General features: G+C 42.6%; 1 protein-coding gene across 1 annotated transcript in view; it reads left to right on the top strand.

The window, feature by feature from the left end:
* The window catches only part of GALNT10 (polypeptide N-acetylgalactosaminyltransferase 10), a 77626-nt gene that overhangs the window by 29051 nt on the left and 26342 nt on the right, over positions 1-22233 (top strand). The window contains exons 2-4 of the mRNA XM_054287836.1: positions 8322-8424; positions 9314-9452; positions 12821-12987. Coding sequence (XP_054143811.1) covers positions 9343-9452; positions 12821-12987 — 277 coding nt within the window. The 5' untranslated portion in view covers positions 8322-8424; positions 9314-9342. The remainder of the gene's footprint in view (positions 1-8321; positions 8425-9313; positions 9453-12820; positions 12988-22233) is intronic.

Here is a 22233-nt window from a genome sequence, read left to right as displayed (position 1 = left end):
CTTTTGCATGTCTAGCAGCTAGATTTTTTCCTGTCCTTGCTTTAGTGATTATTGAAGCATTAGCAGCCTTATCTTTTTTTTATAGTTTGATTTCTTTTTTTATACCGGTTATACCAATTTATACCAGGGTTTCCCAAGGACCCAATCAGGTGGATTCCACTGAATGAAAGGCACAAATTACCATGTTTTATCATTCAAATAGTAATAAATGTTGTACATTTTTCCCTGTAAGCTGAACAGGTCAAATTTGCAGCCACAGCTTTGGCAGGTCCACCTACGTGCAGCACCACCTGAGGTGTCATCTTGAATTGGTTGAGTGCTGGGAATTTCACCTCTGTAGTATTTCTGTCTTGAGGATATTCAGGATGCTCCTTTTGATGTATTTTTAATGAGATTTCTGCTAATATTATACAGTGTGCTTCTATGCTTGTGTATAAAATATTTGGAAGTTGTGTTCATCTCAGCAGTCCTTTATTGGCTTAACATTCCTATAATCTGATCTGGAATTTATAGAGTACAGGGAATTCACCAAAATGATGGAATTAATAGGTTTTGTGTCCTGCATCTTTATTAAATCTTAATACAGATTATTCACTATTTTTTGCATATGCAGCAAAATCTGTAAGTCTTCCTGGAAAATCAGATTTCAGAAACAGTGCTCAAAATTTTGCCTTTGTAGCAAGCCACTGCACCTTGTGGGCTGTTGAGCTGAGTTAAATGGAGTGTGGGTATCTGCAGACACGTGCCAGGTTCTGCTTCAAATGGTCAAAACCAGCTTGCTCCCTCCTTCTATATGCAGGGCTGTATTTTAGACAGCTTGAGCTAGCACTAGATTCTGTGCAAAACAAAGTGCATCTCTCTGGATTTCATGCTCTTAGCTTCTGCCAGGAGTTCAGTCCTAAAGCAGCTCTTGGACGTGTGATAAAACACTAAATGTGCCCTGGCTCCTTGGGAGAGCTCATCCAGTTTTATGTTTCCAGCAGAAAGGGAAGGTGGGAGGGGTGGGAAGTCTAATCTCATTTGGAATGGCAGCTGAGAGATTACTTTGGCTGCATCTTCATTTTGTGTGTTTATTGTCCAAGCCCCTCCTGCTGTTGTACCTCAGGCAAGGTGAGGAGGGGATTGTCTCCATCAACCAGAGGCTGCTAAGGGTATGAAATACTCTTTGGGAATTTTATAGGGTGTTGCTGTGTCTTAGAGCAAGGTAAAAGAATTATTCCTATTTCTTGAGGGGAAAACAGGGTGGTTTACCCCAGCTAAATGCCTGCAGGAGCTTTTTCCAGGGTGTTCAGCAGATTCCTGAAGCTCAGTGTGGGAGGTGGAGCAGTTCTGGAGATGGAGAGGGCTGTAAACGTTTTAGTGAGCAGAAAAGATGAGAAAGCTCTTGTGGGCAAATGAATTCTAAAACTAGGCCAGCTGGGGTTTTAACAGCTGAAAGGAAAGTCTGAGAGTGGAACTGCTGTGCTATCACAAGATGTGCTTAAATTCAGGGAGGAGAATGCTGCTTGGTGCTCTGTGCTGACCTTGGAAGGAGCTGTGCCTCTGCAGGCCTGGGCTGAATTAGTCAAACAGTAAGTTCAGAACAGCAGACATCACCAAACTATAATATTATATCTAAAGGTAAGCAAAGAACAAAGTGTGAGGGGTTTGGCAGAGACAGATGACTAAGCTGGATGTCATATCACCGTCCTCAGCTGATGTCTGCAGACTTTAATCCACTGATGATCCAGGACTTTTTACAAGATGATTTTTTTTTTTTTTTTGTGCTAAGGGATTTTCAGCAGTTGATGTTGAATAAAACTTGTTAACCAAAGGAATTTAAAGGGAGGGGGGAAGTTTCATTTCAAACAAGTACTCTTCTAGCACTTGATCCAAAACCCTTACTGCATTAAAAAGCAGAGTCAGCTGAAAGCAGCAGGCTGTCCCATCCACTGAGTGTTCTGCAAGGAACATATTCTTTAATAACCCCAGCTCCCAAATGTCCCTGGGTGTTCTGCACCAAAGGCTCTGCTTTGTGCCTGTCTGCCATGATCCCCTCAGCTGGTTCTGGTCCAGCTGTGGTTTCATTCTCTGACACAGGGTGAGGACTGATCCAGGAGTGCCCACAGTTACCTGGGGCTGTGCTGCTGAAGGAATCAGGATATTTCCATGCTCCAAAGCCTGGCCTCCTCAAAAACAAAGCAGAAATCTGAATTTCAATTTTTAACTGGTGTCACAGCTAGTAAAGAAAATGATGGCCAAGGTATAGCATTCTGCAGGAAAAATTCAGGTCTGGTTCAAACCTGTTGCTTGGATGTGAGTCCCAGCAAGCTGTGAAGTTGAACTTGGCTTTTTTGTCTTTGAAAGCATTTAAAAATTCTGCGTGATGGGATACCATTTAGTCCTGCGTGTCCTTATAATAGTTCCTGAAATGTTGGAGGTCTGAATTATGTTAATGTACCTTTTAAATTTTTTATGGACTGAAATAGCTTCAAAAATTAACCTTCTGAAAACGCTTGGGTAGATCACACAACAGGCTTTTAGCAGCCTTTTTTTCCAGTAGTGTGCTGCCTCCTGTTCCAGTAAATGAGGAGCTTTGATTGACTGAGGTTATGCTCAGCTTCCTGACCCAGGAGCAGCCTCCAGCTGATGTTGGTGATATTTTTATTTTTCATTAGCTCATCTGAAAGTCTCAGCTGTTTTCCTGCCAGTGAAAAGGATGGAGTCTGTTTGTGCTGCGTGAGTGCTGTACCAGTTTGGTGTTCAACACTTGCTGATAGAGCTCTGACAAACCAAAAAAAGAATTTAATTTATTCATGCTGCAATAACACTTGCTATCTATTTATTTAAGAAAGGGTTACTTATATTTGGCATGGATGGCCAAATGATGATTAAAATCTGAGTTTGCTGCAGTGAGAGGGAGGATTCCTCCTGTTTTCTCCTAGATCTGGCTTCCCTCACATTTTGCTTCCTGAAACACCTCAGGTCCTGCAGGTTTTGGAAGACTGGAGGGAATCTGCCTATGGATGTTTTCTCTTTCTGCTTTGCCATGTCACAGAATGTGACAACTGGGCTGTTCCCAGTGTGTGCTCCTGAGTGTTCCACTGAGTTCACCTCAGGTTGAAAGTTCCTTTAATAAACAGAGGAATGGTTCTTATTTGCTGCTTTCCCTCTCCCTATTATCTTCCTTGAATTATTTTGGCATCTTCAATATCTTGTTTCAGGATATAAGTGCAAGACAGACTTGCTGAGGTGCTGAGATAAGTGAAGAGATCTGGAGTGAAGCAGATGCCTTGTTTGACACTGTCTCCAAAATCATGGGTCTGATTACAGCTCCTTGATTTGAAAGAAAATAATAAATCAGCAAAACAAATGTTTGGAGAGAGTTTGAGATCTGTACAGCATTATGGTTAACATAAATGCTTCAGCAAATCTTTTTTCCTCATGTGTAGAAAACTCTTGGCTTATGTCTCGATCTGCACTTCCTTTTTTTTTTATTTTGGCTGCAGCCAGACACACTAAATAGTGATTAAACAAAAAATTAAAATTCTGTTTTTGTGCATTTGGCGTTTGAACGCTGATCAATTGCTTTGGCGGCGTGTTCAGTAACAGTGTGGTAGACAACAGAAGGGGCTTATTTACAGCAATCTGTCTAAATCCATTTTCAATGTATTGCTTAATATGCCTTTCTACTTTAGTTCATTTTCAGTTTTTAAAAAATGAAGGCTGGAAACAGGCAGGAGAGCGGTTTAAGATATTGCTGGAGAAGTAATCACTCCTTAGTGGTAAACAACTTTCAGTTCTTAAGGGAAAGAAAATGTGCTTGAGCTGAAATAGAACTTATGGGCTTGTTGGAGGAGTTACTGGATGGAATTCAATGGTACACTTATATAGCCTGAGTGGATAATCATAATGAAACCTTCACGCTTTAAAATCTGATTTTTACGTGTTGTTTACAATTGACCATTTAAAAAAACAGCAATATTTTTGCAAAATGGGAAGCTAACACAGAGCTGTTACAGAGCAGAAGTGAAAATTGCTGACCTCTTTTGTAGGGATAGCAATCCACGTCCATAATGTGAATTTACCCTAACCATGCAGAATTGACAGCTCAAATGTTCAAACAATGGTCACTGCATTCCACAGATAAAATGCACATAAGGGGGGATGGGGTGGAGGGTTTGGACAAAAATGTTCCACCTCCTGCTATGCAGTTATAGTTAATGAGAAATTAGGATGAGAGTGTAAATTGAGATGAAATACAGCATTACATGTATGACATAACTCCCCATAAATGAGATGCTTGTTTAAGAGTTAAAGAAAAAGTCAGTCTTAGGAAACTTGCTGTGTTTTGCAGATTGCTCTGATATCACAGTCTAGAGCATTTGTTGAAGGAGTATCATCAAGTTATGTAATTTGCATAATTGAGTCAAATCCCATGCAGCATCCCTGAAGGAAACCACTAAAAAAAGCAACATTCTGGTCTCTGTATGCTGTGTCTGGATTTCTAGAGCCTCAGACGTCTTTTACAAACAGGGGGCTGGGGGAAGAAAGCAAGAAAGAAGGAGAAGAGCTTCCAGAATCCCATCAATGTCAGCAATCTGCCCATTTTCCCAGGGAGAGGGACTTTGAGGACATATGTGCCCATCCTTCCTCTGCTCGTGGTGGCACCGTGCCTGCAGCCTCGCACACAGCTCTGCTGAGAGGGATGGCATCAGATAACTGCAGGCAGGGAGGGGAAAGGCAAATGCTTTATAGTTCACACTGGCTGTTTTTGGTGGTCTGCTGAAATTAAGTTGGTGTTGAAAGTAGTTTTTAATCAGAAATACAACACTGATCTGGCTGCTGCAGCTGCACCTTCCCTCCAGGGCTGTGTGGATGGTGAGGGCTGGCAAGGTCACCGAGGCAAAGACACTGATGTTCCTTTTCTAGCACTGAAAGTCACTTCAAAATTAATGTTTAGACACTGTTGACAGAGCTTGTCAGTGACTCACAGCAGACTTTTCAGTTATGGTGTTTTAACAGTGACCTGCAAAACCAGTGTAAGCATTGTGTGTTTGCTTGCAAGTGATACAGTAAAAAATATTCCAACCTCTTAACATTTACCCAGGCTGAATTAAATGTAATGGAGGACTCCAGCGTTGGATGAACTAAGGTAACTTCTCTGCCAAAAACCAAAAAAAGGCTGCAGAATGCAGCATGTCTGCCATGACCTGGAACTGTCTCTACCCTTCAGGATTCTAAAAGCCACTTTGAGGTTTGTGTACACCCAGCAGAGGTTCAGGTTGTGCTGTCCTGTGTGAATAGGACAGCTTGGAGTGAGCTGTACAGGGCAGGAGCACCATGAGCAGTGCAGGCAGAGGAGCTGGTAATGACTCACCCTGCACAATCCTCATTTCATTCTGTCAGTGCCAGCATCAAGAAGTGTTGATCTTTACAAGCTGATCCAGACTGAGAGCAGTACAGAGCCTGTTCCCAGCACTTCAGCATCAATAACTCTCACTCTGGGCACCTCTGAAGTCCCACACTGCAGTTCAGAGAGGTCATGCATCATATTAACTGATGCATGTACTTCATAGTTTTCCCTCTTGCTTAATTTAAAGTTTACAAATTACTGACATGTGTGGCCCTGACAGGGTTAGCTTAACCCAGCTCACAGATGCTTTTGTGTGTAAATTTATCTAGGACTGAGAGAAATACATCTATGTGCTTGACTTTCTACTGTCCATGTGTCTGGTTGGTGCAGTGGGTAATGCAGTGGCAGTCTCTGTGATTTTGGTTTTCCCTGTTTTTGTTTTCCTTTATTTTCACAGCCCTGGAGGATGGTGTGCTGCTGCCTGCTTTCCTTCTATCTCAGGGTTTAAATTGCTTGCATTCGGTTGTTGCTTGCTCTGAGGATGTTTACATGCACATTGCTGACCCCTCTGAATAATGGCTCGAAGCTGTGCAGAAAATTTACTTCCCTGTACACATTATCCTACACTGAGCACACAAACACAAGGAGCAGCCAGCCCAGAGCCTGGGGCGGCACACACTGAGCAGGGATGGCTGTGAGTGCTTTTTAATGGCTTTTGGGCTGCTGCTGTGCTGGGACAGCTGTGTGATGGTGAGAGATGCTCCTCCTGACCCAGCCCAGTGCTGTGGCCTCCCTCAGAGGGGTCTGGAGATGTTGATGTGAATCCTTTGGGGTGTATTTCCAACTTCTCTCCCATCTCCTGGGAGCTGTTGTGGAGGACAGCTCCAGATCCATCCCCTGTGCATTTCAGTGTGTTTCAGAAGGAATGTGTCCTGGTTGTGTCCCAGCTGGCAGCTCACCCCTGCAGTAGGGTGGGGGTGAGAGCTGGCAGAGTTAGAAGCGAGAAAACTCATGGGTTGAGAAAAAGAGTTTCCAAAGTAAAGCAAAAACCCCACAAAGCAAAACAAACCAGGGAATCCATTCCTTACCACGGGCAGGTAGGCGTTCAGCCTTCCCCAGGAAAGCAGGGAAGATAAATGTCATCACTGCAAAAAACCCTGCTTCCTCCTCTTCCCCCAGCTTTATGCACTCAGTGTGGCACCACATGGTTGGGATGTCCCTGGGGACAGCTGTCCTGCCTGTGTCCCCTCCCAGCCTCCCATGCTCTGCCACCTTCCTCTCTGAGGACAAAGCAAAAAAGCTGCAGCTCTGGCTAAACCCTGCCCCAAAAACATCCCTGTTTTATCAACACTTTCCTGTACTAAGCCAAGTCACAGCCCCACAGCAGCTCCTGTGGAGACAATTAACTCTACCCCAGCCAAACCAGCACAGAGAGCAGTCCCCATGGGTGCCTGCAGCCATGGACAGGGGATGTTTTCAGAGGTGCCTCTGCAATTCTAGTTTAAGTTGCCCAAGTCTCAGAAAGAGATGAGATTTAAGCCCCCTTAGCAATCCTCTCTTAGGCTGGATTTTGCTATTTGCTGGTGGGTCTGGGTTTTCCTCTTTTTCTCCAGGTTGCCTCCATTCCCTGCTCACATTGTCTGGGTTTGATTTGGGGTGCAGTGGGTGTTGTGAGGTTCAGGGTTGCACTGTGTGTTCTTCCCTCTGGATCCAGTCCCTGGACACTATGGCCATGCTCTCCTCTGCAGGGGTGGGAGAGGTTTCCACAGCAGCTGCTTTTAAAGGGTTTTCACACTTTTAATCCCAGCAAATGGCAGGAGGGACAGTGGCATCGTCAGTGATTCTCCTGGTGTGTGCTTTCAGTCCAGAACACTACAAACAAGAGACAAAGAGACCTAAAATATAAAAATTTCAGGCCTGCCAGTTGTTCCTGTGCCCAGTATGATCCTTGTGCAGAAGGCTAGTGCTCAGAAAGTTGGCAAAACTCTCCTGGCAAGGAGGTGCTCTGGGCTGGGAGAGCTTTCCAGGACTTTTCCTGGCAGAGGAGGAGACTGGTCAGTGAGCTGGCCTGGCAAAGAATTGTTCTTGTAAAACAGAGGCAAAAATTTCACAGCATGGCAGTGTGCTCTGGTGTGGGTTATTTGGTGGGAGTGATTAGAAGGGGTGGCATTATCACCAGACAGGAATTTGCAGGAGAACAGTGGTGTTAAATAGGACAGCTGGAAAACCACAAGGCAGGTTAAGCAAATTAGTTTGATATTTCTGTGTGGTGAGTCCAGGGGAGCCCTTCCATGGCAGGAGTGTGTGGTTTTTCACCAGCTCAGCTGCTCTGGGGCTGCACTGGCCTTCCCCTGCATGATGTGAATCAATATCAGGCTTTTGCAGTGCCTCTCATGACTCCTCTTCCCTTCAGCAAATGTGAGTCTCCATCCTGAGCAGTCAGAGGTGAGCTGGAGACTTTGGATTTCTGGGGATCTTCATTTGCTGATTTGTTTTCAAAGCCCCCCTGGCTTGAATTTCAGGAACAACACAATGAAATAGAATCTCTAATTGGGTTCAGCAGCAAGAGTCTTAATAAATGACCTTTCAAATCTTATTTTGATTTTATTCAGGTGTGGTAGTGTCTCATTAATAATGATCCTGCAGTAGGTCTCCCAGTACATCCTATTTAATTAACAAAAAGGCTGTAAGATGTATTGGAGGTTTTCAAAATGAAAATGGGAGTTTTTAATAGATTCTCTGATTAAGAAATAATGTTCTGCATATGTGATGGTGCCTGGAAAAATATCACTTAACAGACACAGATAAAGTTCTGAGACAAGCAAAACTCACTTCCTCCCTCACCCCTTTCAGGCTAAAAGCCACTTGCTTGTGATGATCTTACCTTAAGGGAGATATTTAATTTCCTCTTACAGGAAGGGGAGGCAGCTGAGGAAAGGTTTCATTTGTTGTGTATTTATTATATATCCAATTTTTTGTTTAAAAGGCACCATATGTGAGGCAAAAGAAAGACACTTACTTTGCTGATGGACAAAGGAAAAAGGACTGGCACAACAAAGAAGCCATAAGGAGGGACTCAGAGCGTGTAGGTATGTAAGATTGCTATAAAAGCGTTTTAATACAGATTGTAACTTTGATTTTATTTGGTAGGCTGAGTGTAGAACGTGTTCAACTTTAGGGTCAAGGTGATGTTCTTGACATGATACAGCATTAAATTAAATTAAACTTCATAAATTATAATTAAAGCCAATTAATCTGTTAATCTTTTAACTGTGTTAATCCCAGTTAAATTCCTTTTTCCTCGACTCCACAATAACTATTTTGAGGTGCAAATGTATCACTTAAATCTTGGTGGTTTTATGACAGGTGGAGAATTGATTTATTAAAAAATTACCCGCCTCCCTCAAAAAACCATGCATGTACCTCTCCCAGAAATGGGAAATCCACAAAGAAAGAATAAGAAAAAAATTCTGGACTATAACATTCATTCAAGTCCATTCCATAGTTCTGGGGTTTGTCTTGCATTGCAAATCAGGCTCATTTTGAATGTCACAACTTTACAGTGATGTGTTTGCAAGGGCTCTGCCCCTCAGTGCAAGGGCACAAATCCATCTGTGCTGACAATTCCAACAGTGCTGAGATATTCAAACCACATGGGTTCTTCCCACTGTGAAACAAAAGGCATTCTGGAGATCTTCCACAGCATTGCCAAAACCCCTTCATCTGTTTCTGGTGTTAGGAGGGAAGATTTTTACCTTGGATTTGCACAGCTGAGTGGTTTGTAGCAGAACTGCTTATCAGATAAAACTGTTAAATTGACGTGGTTGACCTGGTGCTAAATGACACAGAGCACAAAACTCATAAAGAAATGTTCAAAGGACTCTAAGATGCTCTTTTTTCTGGTGTATGGATTGGTTTCTGGCCCGTTAAGCACTAATTAGCAGCAATGATCTGTATTTACTTTCTGTCTATCCACAGGAAATGGAGAACAGGGAAAACCTTTCCCAATGACTGATGCAGAGCGAGTGGACCAGGCATACAGGGAAAATGGCTTTAATATCTTTGTGAGTGATAAAATTTCTCTGAATCGTTCCCTTCCAGACATCAGGCATCCAAAGTGAGTATACACTTTACATTTCTAGGAGTGAAGCTTTGCAAAGCCCCAAATTACCACCTCTACAGGAATGTGTTCTTTTTTATTATGGACTCTTGTACCTTTGTTCATAAAATCCAATCTTTGCACAGCTGGGTCCTGGTATTTCCTTAATAAAGGACGGGGTACAGTAATTTCAGTGGGAAATAGAAGAGATCAAATCTGGGGGAAAAAATCGTTTTTTGATTTCAAAAGACTTAAAATTACCACAAACTTGCAACCCTGCTCAGAAGAAATCTTTAATGTAACCCTGAGGTTCCACTTATGTTGGCCACTGGCTGGAAATGACTGTGGAATGCTCAGGAGCAGAAAAATATGTGAGCAGCTTCACTCAACTATATATGAAGAGTTTTACCAGGTGTATGGATTATTTTTATGGACATCTTCCTCATAAAAGCAGCCTCATCAGGGTTTACAAGTAGAAATGAATTCCAATTGAATACTGACTTTAAAGTTCATCTGGTTTTGGACATTATGCTGTAGGATGGTGTTGAACTGGATTTTGGTCAAGCCAGAAGTTTTTCTCTTGCAAAAATGCATCAGTTAAGACTTAGCCCTTGTTTATACAAAGCTGAGAGGTTTTTAAATACTGTTTGTGAGACTCTTAATCTGAAAGCATTGTTAGACATTTGAATCTAAGATTCTTTTGTGTAAAGCTGTGTTTATCACAGTTTAATAAATCTGAATTCAACATCTACTTTATTCACGAGATACAAGTTCCAGAAGTCAGGTTTTATAATTTGTTAACTGCACAATTGAAATATTACCTCTTCAGCTGTCACACCAAAGTAATCAAATACACTGGCTTGACACTCTTTTTCAATATAAACACATAAAAAAGGTAGTGAGTGTAGCTCCATAAATATTTTAGCATGCAGCTGAAATGTTTAAACATAGAGATAAATCACGTAACTGAAGATGTTTGTGGATCATCCCATGCTCAAGTTTTAGGAAACACATTTTGAGTTTACTAATCTAAATTATACCTGGCCTCCATTTACAGAGTCTGCCTTGGGCTCTGGGAACTTAAACATCAGATAATGCCAGTATTTTGTTATCTGAGGGTTTAATGTGTTACCTCACATGCTCCAGTGTTTCCTGAAATTGCCAACTCAGTGTTGCTAATTCTGCTATTTAAACTTTTGTTGAATGTTTAATTTATTTTTTTTTAAATTTACAATTTTTTGAAAATTACAATTTTTCAAAACATCTAACTCCAGCCTCAGAAAAAATTAACAAGTGAAGTGTCTGGGACAACTTAATCCAACTTAATCTGTGATTAATGTGCTGCTGCAGTGGTTTGCTTGTTGCCTGACAAATCCTTTCCCCCAGCACAGCAAACTGTAATTGTGGGGGTCTCAAGGAGAGGATAAACAGCACAGTGCCTAAAGGGTGCTGGGATTAGCTGGGCAGGCAGCAGGGTTTCCTATAATGGGGATGTGCAGAGAAGAATTCACAACTGGAAGGATCTGCTGTGCATTCTCTGTGCCCATTAAAAAGATATACGTGAAATGGTGTGGTTTGTGTTACTGGAGAGGTTGGTGAGGGCAGTTTATAACAAAGTTAGGCTGAGACCCAGCCATGAAGTTACAAGTCCATAAAGAGTATTGCAGGAAGAAGGGAGCTGTGGTTTAGAGCCCCTTACATGCAGTGAGGAGTGTGAGGAGAAGGTGTGCTGGGGGAAAATGCATCATCTGCCTTGCCCTGAGCTTTGGGGCCACACCTGGGCTTCTCCCCAGTGGCTTTCCTGGCTGGGGAAGGGCACAGAAGCAGCTGATGTGTGAGATGGTTTGTGTGGATTTAAATATACCAACCAGTGTGTCTGCTTTCTGTTAATTGTGGGACTCAGGGAGCATGGGCACAGCATGTGCTGGATCTGCCTGGTGCACACATACAATTGTTTGTTTCAACAGTCATGTCTTCCCCTGATAACAGTTCCTTTAGGCTCCTCTAGGGTTTTTAATATTAAATACTAATTTTGCAGGTCTTGTAAAGCAATTGTAGATACAGTAGCTGGAGGGAAGCAATTTCTCTCCATGCTTAATGGTTAAACTTAATAGCTGAAGTTTTCCACTTGTTTAAGTCAGCCAGAAAATGAGGATTCCAGTGTAAGAAGAGGTAGAAACAATTCAAGGGCTCTTGGTTCATAATGGAGCAGACCTGTAGCTAGTAGCTGTTGGAAGAAGGTTAGGGTGGCAATGCCAAGGGTGGATGAAAGCAATCCCTGCAGCTTCAGTTTGCATCTTGCATCTGTGCGTTGCAGCCACAGCCTGCAGGCTCTTGGCAGCACCCCAGGACAATTCATCACACCCAGAATAAGTCACTGTCCTCTCACACAGGCACCAGGGTAACTTCCTGTAGGCACAGATGTGTTGAGCTTGTATAACATAGGTACATCCTTCTCTGTGCCCTGGGAAAGGTACCAGGATAAAACTGCCAGAGCTGCTCTCATCCCTGTCTGTCCTTCCGGGGGCCAGGGCAGGGAATTGCTGCCTGTGTGCCTGGGATTGTGCACAGTGACAGCCCCCAGGGCAGTGTGACAGCCTGGGGGCTGTGCAAGGGACAGGGAGCAGTGTGGGACCTCCCTGTCCTGCTCCTGGGCACAGGGCAGCTTGTCCATGGTACCCCCACACACCTCCATTCACACAGCACACACTGGTTTGTTCTGGGCACGGGGGGCTCCAGGGATGGAATACATTTTTGACCCCTACTGAAAAGCTACTGAGTGGTTTTTAACTACCTTGGGTCACTGTGTGGCCTTAGAGGTTACCTGTTTAACCAGGTATAAAGTCCACTTATGGCCACACCTGCAGGAAAGTAAACACTGCACTTCATACTGCAGGATTTTATTAATGAAACCACCTTGAAACCAACCCTACAAGGCAAGAGTTTGTTACCTCTATTTCAAAAACAAGAAAATTAATGCACTCTGCATCATTTTGAGGAGTAAAGAAGTTTTCTAAGTTTATTTTACTTTACTAAGTTGCTTGCTGGTAATTAATATGGAAGTGCTGGTGTGTTGGTGTGTCTGGTGCGTTCTGGCAGCACCTTTTGACTTGCCCTGTGTGTGTCCGGCTGCAAGAGCAAGCTGTACCTGGAGAAGCTGCCCAACACCAGTGTGATAATCCCCTTCCACAAGAGTTTGTTACCCCTTTTTCAAAATCAAGAAAATTAATGCACTCTGCATCATTTTAAGGAGTAAAGAAGTTTACTGAATTTACTAAGCTGCTTGCTGGTAATTAATACGGAAGCTCTGGTGTGTTTTGGGTGTTTTTTGGTGTGCCTGGTGCGTTCTGGCAGCACCTTTTGACTTGCCCTGTGTGTGTGTCCAGCTGCAAGAACAAGCTGTACCTGGAGAAGCTGCCCAACACCAGTGTGATAATCCCCTTCCACAACGAGGGCTGGTCCTCGCTGCTGCGGACGGTGCACAGCGTCCTGAACCGCTCCCCGCCCGAGCTGGTGGCAGAGATCGTGCTGGTGGATGACTTCAGTGACAGAGGTAGGGTGGCTTCATGTGACATCCCCATCCCTGCCTAAGGGGCCAGTGCACTTGTAAATACGTGTGTCATGACCTGAGGGGTTTTACTTGCCAGCAGCAGAGCTCAGGGCAATCTTGCTCCGGTGCATTTGAAAGCAGAAAATTCATGTTGCATATTCAAGGTGTGCTGGTGTAGCTGCTGCTGGCAGGGGCTGCTCTGTGTTCTGGGCAGTATCAAAAGCCAGAGAAGCTGGTTTTAATATTCAGCTAAGGGCCTGTGTAGCCCTTAATGTAAAATGTTAAATGTTGACTCTTGAAATAACAAAAAAAATGCCAAGAGGTGGGAAGGTGGGAATAGCTCACTCCTTATATTCTACTTTATTTTTCCTTTCTTGATGCACAACATGTAAAAGAATCCATGATAAAAGGTTTCCATCTGGGACTGCCTATGACTTGGCTTGCCTTTCTCATGAATTTTGTGCTCCTGAAGAGTAAATGTGCAGCATCCAAACCTTTTCTCTCCCTTGCTGGGAACTTCCCTCAGTATTCTGTAGTGCATTACCCGGAGTAGTTACTTTGGATTGGGTTGAAGTATCTGCAGAGGTGTGGAGTCACTGGCACACACATCACCACAAATGGAACAGCCACTTGTCATTGCAGCACCAATGTGTGCATGTGGTTGCTGAGATCTTTTTCTCTGAGCCATTTAAATGGTGCCTGATGCAAATTAAGCTGCACTTTGCCTTGTGTTTTGTTAATTAAGCTGCACTTTGCCTTGTGTTTTGCACTCCTGCTGTGGTGGAAAAGGCAAGGGAAGGAGGAATCAATGCCCCTGTCCTGTAGACGTTGCAGAGGTGGAGAAATCCCATGTGAAGTCCTCTGATTGGTGTTGAAGGGGGCACAGTGACTTTGAGGGGTTATGATCAGATCTAGTAACTCTGTTTTCCCCTTTAAAGGTACTATTTAGCTTTATGAGCTGTAGAGAGTTCAAGCCACTGATCAAGTGAGGCAGAAGAGCTTTCTGTACAGAATACATCTCCAGAAACCTGACATCTAGGAAGCTCCTAAATGAGTTTTGGAACAAGCTTGTGAATATTTAGTGTTCTGCCCTATTCTGGCTTCCAAACAGGCACTGACCAACAGCTGTAGTACTTGGCCTGAAGTTCTTCTCTCATTAGTTTGCAAGCAAGGCATGCTGCATTGAACAAATCAATGTTACATGAAATAAGTATTTCTTTGGAGAATTTTCAGGCTAAGGTGGGGAGAAGGAAAACCCACCTTCCTGACAAGGTCTTTTTATTGCTACTCAGTCTAGAAGCAAATTAGACAAGCTCATGCTGTAACCACAAGTGAATTGTACAAATGGATTTCTTTTCAGAGAAGTGGAAGTAATGAAATCTAGTTTCCTGTGGGTCTGTTTTCCTTGTTCTATAGATGTGCCCTGACCAGGTGAAAGAGAGCCTCAATCTGTACCTGTGCTGTTTGTCCAGCTCACTCTTCTCTGTTCCACCTGCCTCTGATAAGACAAAAACTTTCCTCCCTTGGTCATCCACCTTTCATGCAAAGGTTGCAAGGAGTAGCTGGGATTCATTTGTGTGCAGCATCTATTTATAAATGGATGTAAAAGACTCCAGGTGCTGGACAGTAGGCTAAATTGTCAAGGGAAGAGAATAACACTCATGCAAAGAGAGTGTGTTAATAAAAATTGGTGTGGGGTTTCTCTTTGGGGTGGATTTTTCTTGTTTGTTTGTTTGTTTTTTAAACCAGTATTTTCCTGCTAGCAGAGTTGATTTCTGCACACTGGGACAATTGCTGGTTAGGATGAAACATCTTTCCTTCAGTGCTGTCAGTTCTGTATCTGCACTTTTCTTCCTTACCCACACTGAGGTTGGCTTGCACATCCCTCAATGGGCTTAAATAGATCCTAAGTCCTAGGGGGCTCTTAAATCCTAATTACATGATCTTGACTTGAAAGGATGATGGCTACAAACTTCTGGTTGCAATTTATCCATTGTTAAAAAAAAAAAAACAAAACCAAAACAAAACCCTAAACAACAAACACTTCAACCCAGTAACTGAGAATTGATCATTTAATGCATCAAACTGAAATGCATGAAGGAGCAGAAGTTCCAGGAAAACTTTTACTTGTATATTATATGTTTGAAAAGAGCACATTCTTGGATTTGGACTGTTAGGCAACTGCTCTGGTTATCTGTTTCTTATTATTAAATTGGGAAGATAATAAGAACTCCACGTCCAAGCTGATGATCATCACAGCTGTGCCACAGAACTGGAGAGCAGTAAAAAGAATGAGAAGAAATTTCTTGATTTTTCTTTGCAAATCTTAAATGATTGGTCCTCTGCATTGTCTGCAAAGCATTCTGTATTATCCTCAAGAATTCTGTGCTTCTGTGTGAAATAACAGCCCCCTAAATTTGTAGCAGCATCTTTTAAAGTTACAGAATCACTGTTGGATGTAGTGACAGCAGAGGCCATGGCTGAGATCAGAGGGGCATAGGAGGAACAGTAAATGTCATCTCCTTCCCTGAAGAGATCAGTAAATAGTCACCATAAACTCCAGTGAAAAGCCAAGGATGGAAAGGATAATCACTCAATAAAAATCTGTTATTAATTTTTTTATGGAGATGTTACTCTGACAGGGTAAAACATTGGATATCTCTGCTGTACCTCACACTGGCCTTTCACTCAAGGGTTGTCTAAACAGACCTCCAGAACTTTAATAACTCTTTAAAGAATATTCTTCAATAGCTTGACCTTCGCTGGCAAGGAGATTCTCTCTATCTCTCTCCAGCCAGCATTTCTTGTGTGCTGACCTGTGCTGGGGTTAAATGTGCTGGGCTTTGCCAGCTGCCCTTGAGGTGCTGGAATATTTCTCTCTTATTCTGCTGTTTCACTGCTTTCTGGGAATGTTGGTGCTGATCCATCAGCCTCTTTCATCCCTGTGTCTCATACATGGAGAATCTTTGCTGCACACGAAGGAAAGAGGACTTTGGTAATAATGGAAATAGTAAGTGTGGAAACCTGGCTACTGCAAGCAGTGTTTGTCCTGACAGATGTTATTTTCATATGTTTTTCATCTGGTTTTAAGCTTGAGTGTAAGGAATTTTTGGTGTGTCTATGCAGAGGGCTGAGAAGTTGGCTAACAGAGTGACAGGAGAGTGCAGACAGATTTCTGCGTTAGCTGGTGGCTGCTGTGGTCTGCAGCAAACCTGAGGGGCAGCTGTGGCTGTGCATTATTTGAGCTCCTGGACAGATGAATCATCTTCTGGAAGTGTCAGCAGCCATTTATTTCTTAATTTGTTCGAAAGAGACAACTCTGTGACCTTTAGCAATAAACATTTTTCATCCAAAAAATGCTGTCCCGATGACAGCAAATCTTAACAGGGAGCAGCAAAAGCTTTACAAGACATGTTTTTTAAATGTTTCCTTTGCTTTGCACTTGGAAAGTCAAAATGTGCTGGAACAACTTGCTGTCTGGAATGGTGTGGGGTTTTTTATATGCCTGCAGCATAATGCAAATGGTCGAAATCTAAAAAAAGCCTAGAGCTTTACCTCACCCAAATTCTGTGCAGGATTCTGTGTCAGGCAGAGTGCTGTGGGAAGGGCTGCCTGTCCATGGGTGTGGTGGCTCCATCCCTTTGCCTTGAGCTGCAATTATTGTCACCTCCAGCAGCTCCTTCTGACACTCAAATCTTCCTCTCTGGGGTTTTTGGTAGGTTGGGTTGATTTAAAAGGAGCTGCTTTCCATCATGTGCCATTGGTCACAGCAGAGGGAATATTGCAAGGCTGGTTTTTACCTTCTCTGCTGGTAATCTCTGCTGTCAGTGCAGCATTGCATTAAGACTGCTATAATGCTTTTCTTTTCCCCACAAAATTGATTGAGAGTGATGTAAGAACTTTCTCCCCAGTTCAGAACACTTGTTGGGATTTTCTGTACAGAAGAAAATAGTTGAATATATAATATAATAGTATAATAAGTTGAATGTATGGTATAATAGTTCAATATATCGAAGAGGGAGGCACCAATTCAGCAAATGTTGTTGGAGAATAAGAATTAACCTGGCCAGCACTGGCTGCTTCTTCCTGCATGGAACAGAGAAGTGCCAGAGAGCCACAGGCTGACCTCCAGGGTTTGATGAACCTCAGCTCGTCCAGGGTGGTCCAAAATAATGCCTCCCCTTCTGGATAAGCAGAATTCTTAATGCAACACATGTGAATTACCACTCTACAATTCCTGGTTATAAAAACTCCTAGCTGTGGCAGTCCTGTGTGGATTTGTGGCTTCACTTTTAATTTCTATAGCTATTCTTTCAGTCTGGTAGGTTAAATTAAACCTTTTCATATGCTGGCTTGCAGGATACTAATTACATCCCCCCCAAGCCTGTTGTTACCAGAATGGCCCTAAGTAAACTAAAATGTTTTTTCCATGTATATCAGTTTGGGGACTATAACCCTCCTGGGGACTGTCGTGTGAAATTTGTTTGCTTTTTGAATATCTAATTACCATGCTGCTGAGTGGGAATTTGGTTGTATTCTATCACAGAAATGGGAGGAGGAGAACTGAAGTGGAATTGCAGGTCAGTTTGTAACACTGCAGGTTTTTCTATCAGCTCTGATGGCATTTTGATAGTGATGGCTGGCCACAAGTCACAGGCAGGCAGTTCATGGTTCTTCAGGGTCTGCTTCAGCCCCTGGGCCTGCAGCTGAATTGCTGTGCTGAGAAATGGAGCTGTTCAGCTCTAGTGTCTGTCCTGTACTAAATGAATTGTTGGTCTCCACCTCATTCCTGTAGCTTGTGGACACCTCTGCTGGAAAAGCTGTGTCTGTGTCTGCATGAACAGATGTAAAGCTGTCCTCTGCCTCAGTAATAAATGATCAGCCCTGAGCTGGGGGAGCAGGGATGGCACATCCCTTTGCAGGATGTTTGTCACAATGTTCTTTGCTTTTCACCTCTTTGGTAGCCCAGCACAGCAGTGGAACATCAAACACTCCTGCTGAAAGGCAGAAGGCAAACTCCTCTGTTTTGGAGGTGAGGTCTCTTACAGGTGCAGGTGGGACTGGAACAGGTGCAGAATCACAGATAGCTGAGTTTGGAAAGGGAATCTGGAGATCATCTAACCCAGCCCCTCTGCTCAGCTACAGCAGGTTTCTGCAGATCTTATTATTCACTCAAATTTTGAAAATCCCCAAGGACTGAGACTCCCTGATGTCCCTGGGGAACCTGTTCTGCTGTTCAGTCACTCTGTCAGTGACCTAGTTGAAAAAAAAAAAGTAATTAAAAAATACCTTATGCTTAACCAGCACTTCCTGTGCTTCAGTTTGTGCCCAAGGACTCACAGGTCCTTTTCTGCAGAGCTCCTATAACTTATCTAGGAAACACCTGCAAAAGAATACCTCTAAAACAAACTAATTGTTTGCATTTATGTGCTTCTGGAGCAAACTGATATCATGGATTTTTCAGCCTTTCCCCTAATGTCAGGCATGGTAGGATTTTTACCTTTTCACCCTTTGCAGCAATGGAAATTTTAAAATTATTCAAGACATTTGAAGCTTACTGTGTGCAGGAGGCTGTGACTTAATTGCTGAATGTCATTAAAAGAAACATCTTGTGGTGTACTTGGGGCTGGCTGTGTGCTCAGAGGAAAGGCTACACACCACACAGGGTTTATCTTATTTTCTGTCTGAGCTTGACAGAAATCAGTGATTGTGGCAAAGTGCTTGAATTTCCCATAAAAACTCACGTTTCAGCATTCATTTATTTGCATATTGAGTGACAGCCTGCTCTTGTTTTTAAGATCACTTTGGTAGAAATGACAGTGTTTTAGAACAAATGTTGTCCCTTGTTGAAGAGGAGAACTGCAGCATCAGTCATCTCCAAAGCATGAGTTACATGCAAAGCACTCTGTTGGTACAACAATCAAGCTGGGTGTGGCAGCACTGAAAATACTGCAGTCTCCAAACATCAGGATTGTTCTGGAAGTGTTAACCCAGCTGGGCCCTGTGCCCAGGGTGCTGCATGTCTGTACAGAGGCAAGATGTGAAATCTGAGCATCCCTCTCAGAGCAGCCAGGCAGAATCTGCACCTGGCAATGGGAGGCAACCAAGCTTTGGGACCGAGTGTTGGAGTGTGTCTGAACCAAGGTGACAATGACAAGCCCAGGTGTAGGAATGTGTTTGACCCAAGGTGAAAATGACATTTACAAAGTGAACCCTCTGGTCTCTACATCAAACACAGCCTGGTCTAGGGAATGGCTCTGTAAGTGCATCCTTGGCTGCAGTGGATTTCAAGGAGACAATTTTGTTCTGAGGAATGTATATGGGAACTCATTTTCCCCTGGGTGGTCATTATGGAGATTTTGGATTTCAGCTTCATCTTCCAACACTACTCTGTTATGTTGCACCTCATCTTAATTTGTGAAAACTTTTTTTAGGAGTCTATTCTATTTATACGTTCAACCATTTAAATTTTTAATTCCTTCCCTATCAGAGGGGAGACACAACCAAATCCTTCCTTTTCCCTTGACAGATAAATTCCTGTGACATTTTAAACCTCTATTTATATTGCAATACAGGTAATTCTGGAGGTATGGGATAATCTGAATGGAAAACCAAATGTGAGTGAGGGAACTTGGCTGAACCATGAGCAGCATAATTTGGTCTGGAGGGCAGAAGTCACTGAGGAGTGCAGTGAGGGAGAAGGCCAGGGGTGATTAATGTGTCATTTGGTGCAGCAGCAGGTATATAACAAATACAGCTCTGTTCCATTAACCACATCTGCCAGGCCTTAATTGAAAGAAATCATGTTCTGAGTATCTGAAATAGAAAAAGGTTTAATACTTGAATTCTTTTTGATCTTTAAATGGAACAGTAACAGATTTATGCAGCTAAAGAGATTATCTTTTCATCTTCAGGCACATGCACTGTAAAAGTAATTTTTTTTTTCTCTTAAATGCACTGAAGTGCATCTGGTTAGTACATCTCAGTATGGAGCGACTGTGCTTAGGACAAAGTGATGACAGCCTTTCTTGCTGAATTATCAATATTTTCATCTTAAAGCTTCTTACCAGAAAGTATGAAGAAAAGAAGAAAAAGCCAAGCTCTTTTGGGCCAACTGTGCTTTTCCACAACCTTTAAGTGTTGCTTTCAAGGTCTCATAAAAGTTGTTGTAAATATTGTCCCTGATATGTTGTAAATATGTCCCTGATTGTCCCTTCTTGTCCCTAAGAACTGATAGAAAGATTATTATTGTAAATTAAGTCGCAGAATAAAGAAGATTTTTTTTTTCCTTGTTAGAATTCATTGCAGATCTGTTTAGACTCATGAAAAATGTCTTTGAAGTAACAGACAGACAGATCTCCCTTTGGGTGAGTGGGAGAAGGTTGGTGGTTCTTGGGTGGAGAGATGTGCAATTTCTGCCCCAAGCTGCAGCATGACTGCCAGGGAGCAGAGCAGAGCAGGGATGTGAGTGTAGGAGTGAATTTGTGAACTCACCAGGAGTGAATTTGTGAACTCACCAGCATTCCTTTCCATAGTGAGCACCAAGGGAGCAATAAAATAAAAGGTGATGCAAATGTCCCATTTTTGTTTATAAGAACAGAGTAATTTGTTATTCTCCATTTCTGGCAGTGTCTTGTGAGTGTGGGATACTTCAGATAACAGTGACAAAGTCTGCTTTGGATCAGAGTGAGATGTGGATGAAGTTCAATTTTATGTTTTCCCTCCTTTGAGTATCCATTTTTAATGTGTGTTTAATGTCTGTACTCGTGTATTCCCTTCATAAAGGGATGTCTGAAACCTGCACTGTTCATTAGGCAATGCCTGGGGACCATTAAAAGTTTATTCTCTGGTGTTTTAAGAAGTGTGAGGGCCTATTGTAGTTGTTTACTGCAGCTTTGTTTGTGACAGCCTAAATTAACCAGTTTACTTTTCATCATCTTGTGTTTATTTCACTAAGATCAGCTGCTGTGGCTGAAAGATTCTTCTAGAAAGGAAATGAGGTGGCTTTAAAAGGTCGAGTGTACTGTGACCTCTTTCTCAGCTAATTATTGTGTAGTGAAGGATGTCTGGCAGTCTGAAGTTTAAAAAAAAATAAATAATTGAGGAGCAGAGTTTCCATTACAGCTCATTAAGTAAATCTCAGTGCATTGCTTGCTCCTAAGAAACCCTACACATGTAGCTTCTGTTAGAGGAGCTTTGCAGGAAAACAGCTTTAATTTCATTCTCCTCACCTTGAAGTACATGTCCTCATCTGCTAGGAGTCAAAAATCTAGATATCTGCCAGCTGCAGTGCAAATCAGCATTTTAATGCTTTACAGCTGCTTCTCTGTAGAAGTTAATTAGAAATGTGATTCAAACACCCTCTGCCCATATATGATATCTGTTACTGGTAATCATAGTTTCTGCTATTTAAACCTGCATTTGGAGTGGTATTGACAAAGCAGCTGTTTCACACAGGGACTTTGATAAAGGTGGAAACTTCTTCACTCTTCAAAAAGCATTTAGCTTCTTCAAAATTGGCAGCTAAATGCTACTTCAACTGAAAAATAAAAGTGGATAAACCAAACCACATTCCTTCTCTAGTTTTAATTGCAGTTATATGTTCTTAGCAAAGAAAAGGCACACAATTCTGTCAGTGTAGCATCAGTTCCTGAGGAGCACGGCTGCCTGTTCCCCACATCAGGGATGCACTGATGGAACACAGTAATTTAACTCTGCTGGGCAGGGGAAGCCAAAGCTCCAGATTTAAAAGCAGGGACCTTCAGCTATCAGCCCTGCCCTGTCCTCTGTCATCCAGATAAAATTAATGTGTTACTTGAGAATGGTGTTGCCCACAAGATGGCTTAGTTTTGGTATCAGTGCAGCTGGAACAGGCCTGGATTTGTGCTTCAGGATTTAATGGATTTATTGACCTTTCTAGCAGATGTCACTGACTTACTGTGATAGCTGCATTTCTTGTGAGTAAAGTAAACCAGAGTGTTGGGAACTGATGGTGAAGAGGTCTAGAAGAAGAGTGAAGTGTGAGTTTGTAAATGATACTTCTGTCGTGGCAGAGTTTGTTTCTGCAAGTCACTTGTGTGTGTTCTCCCTGCAGCTGTATTGCTGATTTTGTCATTTGCCAAATACATTGTTTTCTGTTCTCTGACACACAGACTACAGGACAGACCTCCTTCTGCTTTGTCATTCATGGTTATTAATGTTCAAGCATCATTGTAGGATTGAAGGATTGTCAGTGAGTTTTCCAGTATT

Source organism: Melozone crissalis, unplaced genomic scaffold (genome assembly GCF_028551555.1).
Source record: "Melozone crissalis strain CALT ecotype California unplaced genomic scaffold, PUWL_Pcris_2 ptg000061l_1, whole genome shotgun sequence".
Lineage (NCBI taxonomy): Eukaryota > Metazoa > Chordata > Aves > Passeriformes > Passerellidae > Melozone > Melozone crissalis.
Note: the sequence above shows the minus strand (reverse complement) of the source record. Positions and strands in the feature narration are given on the sequence as shown.